The sequence below is a fragment of the Chiloscyllium plagiosum genome, unplaced genomic scaffold (assembly GCF_037043375.1).
Source record: "Chiloscyllium plagiosum isolate Xiang-an unplaced genomic scaffold, Cpla_swu_hap1 HiC_scaffold_49, whole genome shotgun sequence".
NCBI lineage: Eukaryota > Metazoa > Chordata > Chondrichthyes > Orectolobiformes > Hemiscylliidae > Chiloscyllium > Chiloscyllium plagiosum.
In genome coordinates, this window is record NW_028270187.1 from 6,673,682 (window position 1) to 6,683,369 (window position 9,688).

General features: G+C 42.9%; 1 protein-coding gene across 1 annotated transcript; it reads left to right on the plus strand.

The window, feature by feature from the left end:
• The first annotated feature begins 2,183 nt into the window (after window positions 1-2,183).
• LOC122544601 (histone H2B 1.2-like) lies at window positions 2,184-9,262 on the plus strand. Its single transcript, XM_043683920.2, has 3 exons — window positions 2,184-2,383; window positions 3,185-3,293; window positions 8,453-9,262. Exon 3 carries the CDS (start codon window positions 8,637-8,639, stop codon window positions 9,012-9,014), a length of 378 nt encoding a protein of 125 aa, XP_043539855.1. The 5' UTR covers window positions 2,184-2,383; window positions 3,185-3,293; window positions 8,453-8,636; the 3' UTR covers window positions 9,015-9,262.
• The last annotated feature ends 426 nt before the right edge of the window (window positions 9,263-9,688 follow it).

Below are 9,688 nucleotides of genomic sequence, written 5' to 3' on the forward strand. Positions count from 1 at the left end.
CTCTCTGGAGATGCGGAATTTCAGAGGAGTCGGAGAGTTTAGGCCGTTAGAGAAACACAGAGAGGCAGCAGGAGCAGGGAGCTGACAGCAGGATGTCTCTGCGCCGTCCATTCGCTGCCTTGAAGTTGCTCAGTGCCGCCCCCAGCAGCTTCATTGCTGACCCAGTTCAGACTGTCCCAGAGAGAGATTCAGCGCAGAGTTCTCAACATGAGCGACAGTGCAGCCACCGAAACGGCTCCTCCAGCCGCCGCTCCCACCAAAGCCAAGGCTCCCAAGAAGAAGGCGGCGGCTCCCAGGAAGATAACACCCGGTCCCGGGTTGGGAGAGCTGATTCTGAAGGTTGTCGGGGATATCAAGGATCGCAAAGGGGCGTCTCTGTCCGCTATAAAGAAGGGACTGGAGAGAAGCGGGATCGATGTGGGAAAGTGAAAGGCACAGACCAAGATGAGTATCAGGAGGTGCCTGGCGAACGGCTCCCTTGTTCTGGTCAAGGGCCAGGGCATCTCCGGCTCCTTCAAACTCCCTAAGAATCCAGTCAAGGTAAAAGCGGGAAAGAGGGCGGGAACATCAGCGGCCGCCAAGAAACTGGCCGTGAAGAAATCTCAGGCCAAGAAAACGACAGCAAAGAAATCTCAGGCCAAGAAAGCGAGCAGCAAGAAAGCAGCACCGCCCATGAAAGTGACCAAGACAGCAGCAAAGAAATGAACCAGTCGCTGTAACATATAACCATCTGAACCCAAAGGCTCTCATCAGAGTCACCCACATCTCTCAGGAAAGAACTGAGCCCGGCGCCGAGCGCAGACCGACCTTAGATATTAATTGATCTGAATAACTCAAATACACAATGATGTCATGGTTTACGAGAGCGCAGACCTGTGAATGGGGAAGGTATCATATACGGAGAGTTTATTGATCTCCATCTAATTAGTTCGCTTCGCGACTTGTAACTCTACCCAGACACGAATGTGGCATATTGTAGTATTTGGATTTCATTGACCCGTTTAGGATGTTACTTTGTTCAGTTTTGATTCTGGGACGCTGCGCATTAGGAAGGATGTTGTTAATCTTAAGAGAGTGCCATAAAGACTGGCAGCGATATTATCAGAACTAGAGGATTTGAACTATCCGGAGAACCTCAATACACTGGGGCTTTTTTCCCTGGAGCATCAGAAGCTGAGGGGTATTGTTTATATCTGCTTATAAAATCATGAGGGGCATCGATTGGATGAGAAGCCAAAGTTTTTTTCCTAGGGTGGGGAGTATAGAGGGCATAGGTTTAAGGTGAGAGGGCAAAAATTTAAACTGACCTAAGGGACAACCTTTCATGCAGAGGATGATGTCCATGTGGAATGAGCTTTCAGAGGAAGTGATGAAGGTGGGAACAATTACAATGTTTAAAAGTAACCTGGTTGAGTAAATGAACAGGAAGGATTTAAAGGCATATGAGATTTGGTCAGTTTAGGATTTCTAGTCAGAGTGGACTAGTTGGATCAAAGGTTGCATGACTCTACAACCTGAAAGTTGTAGGTTGATAAATACAATTACACAGTCATAAACCAGAGACTGACAGGTACAGATTAATAACTGCACTCTGAGATACACAGAGAAAAAGCCCTTCACCCACAATAACCACCACTCAAGGTGTGCTAATTTCCTGTACTTGTCCCATATCCTTAACTGTTATGACATTTGAAGTGCTCATCCAAATACCTTTTAAAGGTTAAGATTTCTAACCTTTACTACCTTCCCAGGCAGTGTCTTCTAGATTCCCACCAGTGAAAAAGGTTTTACTATATCTGTACCCCTTACACGCCATCATAGTGAGAATCCTTATCCTTACCATATCCTAACCCAATCACCACTTGTGATTGATCGCTCAAACAAGGGAAACAGCTTCTCTTTATTCACCCTGTCCATACGCCTCATAATTTTTTACGCCACAATCATGTGCCCCCATTCAGTCAACTCTGCTCGAGAGAAAACAATCCAAGCTTATTTAGGCTCTCCTTCTCTTTTGGAAGTAATATTTGTGCTTTGATCCTAATCCCCCATACTGGACCTAGGCTTAGCACTGCTGCTGTCACGGTCGGTTTAATGGGAATGATTTATTCCTGTGTCCTTAAGCAGCGCATGCGCAAAGCTGCCCCTTTCCCCACCCCCCAATGCTGACCGTTCCTGACGAGAGGAGCGCATGCGTGAGGCCCTCCCCCAGCGCTGCCATTGAGGAGCATTTACTCAGTGAGTGCAAGAGGTTTGTTTGAAACAGACCGCAATGGAGAGATCAGCGCCCAGGGAAGCGAGGGAACAGCAGGCTCCTTCCAGCAGCACATCGGGATGGGAGCCTGGGACACAGAGGGGGCTCCGAGACCGGGATTGATTCGGGGTGAGTTCAGGGAGAACCGGGGGCTGTTTGTAAGAGGCCGAGCGGAGCAGGAACTTGTCCCGGAATTTGGAGTGAGCGGGCTGGGGGGGAAGAGAGAGGCCTTTCTCGGGCTGTGTGTGGGCCTGCTGAGGGAGGCAGAGCGGGAAGAAGCTGCTGTGGGACATTCTTGGGGTTTGCAATCCCCTAAACACTGATGGGAATTCATTGTTTGGCTTCTGTTTGTACTCCATGCTACTTTTTCCCACCCTCCACCCTCCTCTAGCTTATCTCTCCACGCTTCAGGCTCTCTGCCTTTATTCCTGATGAAGGGCTTTTGCCCGAAACGTCGATTTTGCTGCTCTTCGGATGCTGCCTGAACTGCTGTGCTCTTCCAGCACCACTAATCCAAAATCTGTTTCACGCTGTTTGTTGATGTTGGGCAGTTCAGAATGAAAGCACAGACCATAGTTTTGTGACAATCTTGTAAAGAACACGTACTAGAATGAACAGATTTGAAGTTTCAAGTAAAACATTAGACAGAGCGTCCCTTGCCCTTTCCTTCAACATTTAGTGTATTCTCAGCTTGCTATTGATGTACGTCAGAATTGCAGCTGCTTCAGGAATTCCCATTCATGGAGGTGTACAGTTGTTAGTTCTGGATCTCACCCAATTGTTACAAAGTTGCAAAAAAAAGGAAAGGAAAAGAGGAGCAACTCAGAGAAAGAGTGGAATTGCTAGGTTTAAAAATACTCTAATGATTATAAACTGACTGCCACACTGATCAGTTTAATCTTGCCTAACTTGGCTTATGTTGATTTACAGCTGAAAAATCTTCTGTCTTCCTCCAAGCAAATACTTGAATGGTGAAGAAAGTGTCATATTTCCTCAGTACAAAAGCCATGTGTGACCAGCTGCTTCTAACAAAGAGCAGGTATGTTACCACTGTCAAAGCTGACAGCATCATTTCCACGGGCACAGAGCAGATTGAATCAGACTTAATTTAAGCTCAGTTTCCAGAGATATATTCAAACAAATGGACAGTTAGACACAACTGTGGAAGGACATGTTTCTTTTTTCTCTGCATTCTCCGTAAACATCTTCCCAGTTCCAATTAATATGATTCATAGGCCATTTACATTCAGATCATGTTTGAAGCTGACTGGTTGTCTAAAGTAGGCAAGTGGTGAACTAAATCAAGTTTACATTTAATAAGGGTATTTTAAATATCACAAACCAGATAAACAATGACATCATGCTTTTACATTGTTTCAACAGCCAAATGTGACAAGAAGTGAATCATTACTGAGCACACACACACAAAGTACTGACTGATTCAGATTGAGTCCCCAATACACTCACCATATCAACACACAAGATACAGAGACTAACAGCAATGTACACACATGTACACTGCAGGAAACAGAAGTGAATATATAAAAACTGTTTATACAAAACCAAGCAACTAATCCCATTCAGCCAGCATTCCATTTCAGTAAGTGTGTCATGGCAACAGAGGAGACGCCAAAATAATTCTCAACATGTTCACCTTGCAGGAATAGAAACTAAATTTTCACTCTGCCAGGTATTAATTTTTTATGCAAAAATTGTGTAACTTTATCTTCAAATTCACTACAATCTTCTGCAAAAAATCCCACTTACCCCACCCTATGAAATATTACAAAAAAGCAATAAAATACAATATCATATCCTCAATTTAGCAATATAATCAACAAAGAAATTTAGCCAAATCTTGTAGTTTGTAAATTTTCATTTTTTTTGCAAGAAGAGGTCAACCATGTTCAATAAATTGCCTAAATGATTTAAATCTTCTCCACTGTATGACAAAAATACAAGTCTTTTTGCTTTCCTCATTGGCACCATAGAACATCAGGACAGTACTGCTAATGGCTTGCACCGTCACACCACAGAGCAGGATTATGTAATATTCACAATAGAATGATGAAGTGAACTAGCCAATTCTCTTTCCTGTAGCAGGAACATCGTGGTCAGTCGCCTAAAATACAATTTATTTGTTCATTCCCCTTTCCTTTCAACACTAACAAAGGAATGTAACACCTATTCATTTCTCAGCATTGTTCACAAAAGTATTTAGCTATGCACTGAGAAAAGCTGATGGCATCCTGAAGAACAGCCCGTGATATTATTCCTCCCACTCCGAGCCTGCACTATAGGATTTGAAAAACCCTTTGATTTTCTATTACACAATCCATGACACAAAACAGATGTACTGAGCAGAAACTGACAGGTACAGATTGCACTCTCACATTCCTACAGCAGAAATTGACAGGCATAGATTGATAAATAAATTCACAAAGCAGAGGCTGACATGTACAGATTGCTGACTGTACTTATACATTCACAGAGCAGTCAGATTGGTAACTATATTCTGATGTTCATATTGCCGTAAAGTGTATGTGCAGATTGCTAATTGCACGCTCTAATACATATAGCAGAAATCGACAAGGAGAAATTAAGAACTATATTTACACACCAGAACTGGCAGCTACAAATTCTGGTCGCCCTATTATAAGAAAGATGTGGATGCTTTGGAGCGGGTTCAAAGGAGGTTTACCAGGATGCTGTCTGGACTGGAGGGCTTATCTTATGAGGAGAGGTTGACTGAGCTCGGACGTTTTTCATTGGAGAAAAGGAGGAGAAGAGAGGACCTAATTGAGGTATACAAGATAATGAGAGGCATAGATAAAGTCAATAGCCAGAGACTACTTCCCAGGGCAGAAATGACTAACACGAGGGGTCATAGTTTTAAGCTGGTTGGAGGAAAGTATAGAGGCGGGTTCTTTACACAGAGAGTTGTGAGAGCATTGCCAGCAGCAGTTGTGGAGGCAGGGTCACTGGGGACATTTAAGAGACTCCTGGACATGCATATGGTCACAGAAATTTGAGGTGCATACATGAGGATCAGTGGTCGGCACAACATCGTGGGCTGAAGGGCCTGTTCTGTGCTGTACTGTTCTATGTTCAATTGCTAAGCACGTTCACATATTCATAACACAGAAGCTGATAGGCTAAGATTGACAAATGCACTCACAGTCGCATGGCAGAGACTGGCAGTTAGACTAATAACTACACACTCAGATACACAGAGCTGAAGCTGACAGGAACAAATTGGCCATTTCTGCAATCTGCTGCAGGGTTATGGGCTCATGCAGAAAGATGGGAAAATGACATTGATGATGACACACGTATTGACAGGGCAATTAAACTTACACACACACACAAACACACACACACTCTCTCTTTCTACCTTGCGGGCACCGTCATGGATAAATTCATAACACTACACACATTCTCTTATTTTCATTGCACATACCAACAGGAACGGGTTGACAACTACACTATCATACTCAGATATCAGAAAGTGTCACGTACAGATGAATAACTGTGCTCAAATGTTCACCTATCAGAAAGTGGCATTATAGATCAATAACCAAACTCAACTACTGTCGGGTAGAGACTGAAGGTGACACTCTCATTCCCAGAGATTACAAGAATTGACAGGTACATTATGATAGCTAAAATTACATTCATATATTGGAAACTGACACAGACAGATAGGTAAGTACACTCACACTTTTACACAATAGTAACTGTCCTAGAAAGATTAATAAGTGTTCTCCCATATTCACAATGCAGAAACTGACAGGGACAAATTGATAACTACCCCATATTCACAGAACATGAACTGTCATGTTTGAGGCTCTTTTTAAAGTTGGAACAACAGAGGTAGCCTGAATGGGTGTGGTCAATCTTTCACAGAATGACATTTTTAATTTTGGCTTTCAGCAAAACTGTTGGCTTCTTGAAGACGGGAAATCTAGTTTTTTTCCTCTCAGTTATAGTCAGAAGCTGCAGATTCTCTTTCTGCTACTGGAGTTTTTTTTTACTTTGTCTTTTGTCAAGGATGTTTGTGGGATATTACTGTATTGGAACAGTTAATTAGGTAGAGTTACTGTATCCATTATTCTGTTAAATATTCTAATAGAGTTAAGTTATTCCAATTCCTTCTTTATTGTGTTATAGGTTAACTATCGTGGACAGGACAAAATACACCTTTTAAAGCTACACTATCATTCTAACTGATAACTACCCTCATATTCACATAACAGAAATGGACTGGTACAGATAGATAACTACACTGCCATATGCACACCAGAGAAACATTCAGGAGCAGATTAAGCCAATTCAGATATGCACAAAGCAGAAGCTGACAGATACAGATTGATAACCAAACTCTCATATTCACAAACTAGAAAACGTCAGGTGAAGTTTGATGACCATATTTACAACACAGAAGCTGACATGGTGAGATGATAAAAGCATTCACACAGTCACATAGCAGAGACTGATAGGGGTAGACTGTTAATTACACAGACATATTCACTGAACAGAAACTGACGGGTACAGATTGATAATGCCAGTCAAACAGTCACATAGCAGAAATGAACATAAAGAGATGGATAGCAAAACCCCGATTTGCATGGCAGAAACTATCAGCGACCAATTAGTAAATACACTCTCACATTCACAGACCAAACTGTTGATTGATAACTACAATCACACATTGTAACAGCCGAGACCTTGAAGATAGACTGATAATTACACAAACATAATGACTGTGGAAGAACAGACAGGTACAGATTGATGACTAGAGTGCCATCTTCACACATCACAACCTGTGAGGAACAGTTTAACTAAAATGAGAGACCCACAAAGCGGAAGCTGACAGGTACATGTTGATAACTACATTGACATAATCCCAATACAGAAATTGACACGGTCATACTGATAAAAGCACTCCCACATTCACATAGCAGAGACTGAAATTGGGAGACTGATAATTACACAAATAAATTCATTGAGCAGAAAGAAACAGGTACAGATTGATAAAGCCTGTCAAACAGTCTCATAGCAAACACTTATAGGCACTCCAGTGATAACTACCCTTACACATTCTCACATCAGAGACGTTCTGGGATTGTGATAATTACACTAACGTAATCACTGTGGAAGAACGGACAGATACATACTGATTACTACACTCGCACATTCAGATGGCAGAAACTGACAGGGACAGATTGTGTGAGAGAGTAATAATCATTCACCTCCAGAAAGCTCACATGGGCAGATCAAAAACTGCACTCCCATTTTACACAGCCACTAATGAGTGGTAAACTAACCCTTAACCAACCTGAAATTCTGAAGAACACATCATTCACAGTGTAATCAGGGAATCACAGTGATAAAACAAATAACACAAGAGATTGTCACAATTAAAATTCACGCAAATACTGTGTTCAAAATATCCTTAAATAACAGTGACCAGTTCAGAGTGAGTACAAATGACTTGTCACCAAATAAAGTTTAGAGAAAATCCACATAGGACAGTTTGTAATGGGGAAAAAATTCTGCTAGAAACTGAAATGCACCAAATAATATGTATTCTAATGTAGTGCAAAGTATGATTTCAGGAATTGAAATATTGGCAGGAGGCTGCTGACACCGATTGAGGAGCTGAACAGATAGAGAGTAAAATTCATGTTGTCAGCAGGAAGCAAAAGGCACAGGTCACAGTGCATCAGTTCCCTTTAGTCATTGAGGTAATCAGAATCGAACTGAATGATACACACACTGGCAGCTATTCTGAGTAATGTATGAATACTTTGGCTGATACTCATTGGAGATTTGAAGAAGAATAGGGGAAAAGAAGGGAGTTAACAGAGTAGATGATTATCGAATGTCCTTCATCTTCAGAGAGTGTAGAGCAAGAAACACAAGCAAAAGAGAACATTGCTTAACTCCCATTTTCCTCCAACGCGATGCAATTGTCAAGTAGTTCCATCATTTCCAGGAGTAAAACACACTCCCTGTCAGATTGCAGTGCATTTTCTAAATTGACAACAAATGTAATGCCATTTTTAAATGGAAGAGAAAAGAAAACTATTACCTAAAGATGCAGAATGCCTTACAATTAGAATCTCACATTTTAGAGTGAGCTCGGAATTTGATCCCTTCACAAAATTTCGGTTTGTGTTTCCGATGTTATTACAGATCCCGACAGATCCACATTGAGTCCCAAACTAACCAATCAGAGAGAGGCTACTATGCCTACAAAGTAGCCAATCAGAAGGCGGGCTTTCCTCCATCCCTCATTAGCATTGATGACGTCATCGGTCTATAAAGAGCGAGCTCCGAGTCCGCTTTCCGTATTCTGTGTTTGATAGTGAGCGGCACTATGGCTGAGGAAAAGAAGGGTCAAGTTGCCAAGAAGGGCGCGAAGAAAACGGTGAAGAGGGCGCCAGCGAAGGGCGGTAAGAAGAGGAGGCGGTCCAGGAAAGAAAGTTACGCCATCTACATCTACAAAGTGATGAAGCAGGTTCACCCCGACACCGGCATCTCCTCCAAGGCCATGAGCATCATGAACTCGTTCGTCAAAGATATTTTCGAGCGCATCGCGGGGGAGGCTTCCCGCCTGGCCCATTACAACAAGCGCAGCACCATCAGCTCCCGGGAGATCCAGACCGCCGTGCGGCTGCTGCTGCCCGGGGAGCTGGCCAAGCACGCCGTGTCGGAGGGTACAAAGGCGGTGACCAAGTACACCAGCTCCAAGTGAAGGACCGCATTGCACTGAAACACACATCCACAACCCAAAGGCTCTTTTAAGAGCCACTTACAAGTTTCCTGAAACGGTTGGGCCATTATGTTTCAGGGTATGTACAATATGTCTGCGAGATTTGTATGTTGTAAATGTTATATAAAGTAATGAGTGACAGCTGACTCGGTTCGCGTCTTATTATCTGTACTCCTTGCGTGGGGAGAGAGCGATCATGTTAAACACCACTGAATCATTTTTCAGCTGCTTGTATGTGTCCGTGTTTCTCTTTGTTATGCGATCGGTTCCGGAGTAACAAGTCCCGGTGAGGTCCGAACTCTCAGTTTCACCACCGGAATATAAAGTGCCTCTACTATCAGCCGGCTAACAAAATAAACCGTTTCCCTCGGAGTGCGATTTTATTTTTCACTTGCAAATCTCCGCACGGCTATTTTTTAAATTAGAGTACTTAGTGTGAAAAAAGGCCCTTCGGCCCAACAAGCCCATACCGACGCGCAACCCACCCAGACCCATTCCCCTACTTTTACCCCTGCCCCTAATGGCCAAGTTACCTAATCTGCACATTTTTGGATTGTGGGATGAAACCTAGGCAGACACGGGGAGAATGTGCAAACTATACATAGTCAGTCGCCTGAGGCGGGAATTGAACCTGGGTCTCTAGCGCTTTGAGGCAG

What these genes read in the sequence shown, in the direction of transcription:
- LOC122544601 (XM_043683920.2), top strand. Translation starts at nt 8,637, where the DNA reads ATGGCTGAGGAAAAGAAGGGTCAAGTTGCCAAGAAGGGCGCGAAGAAA.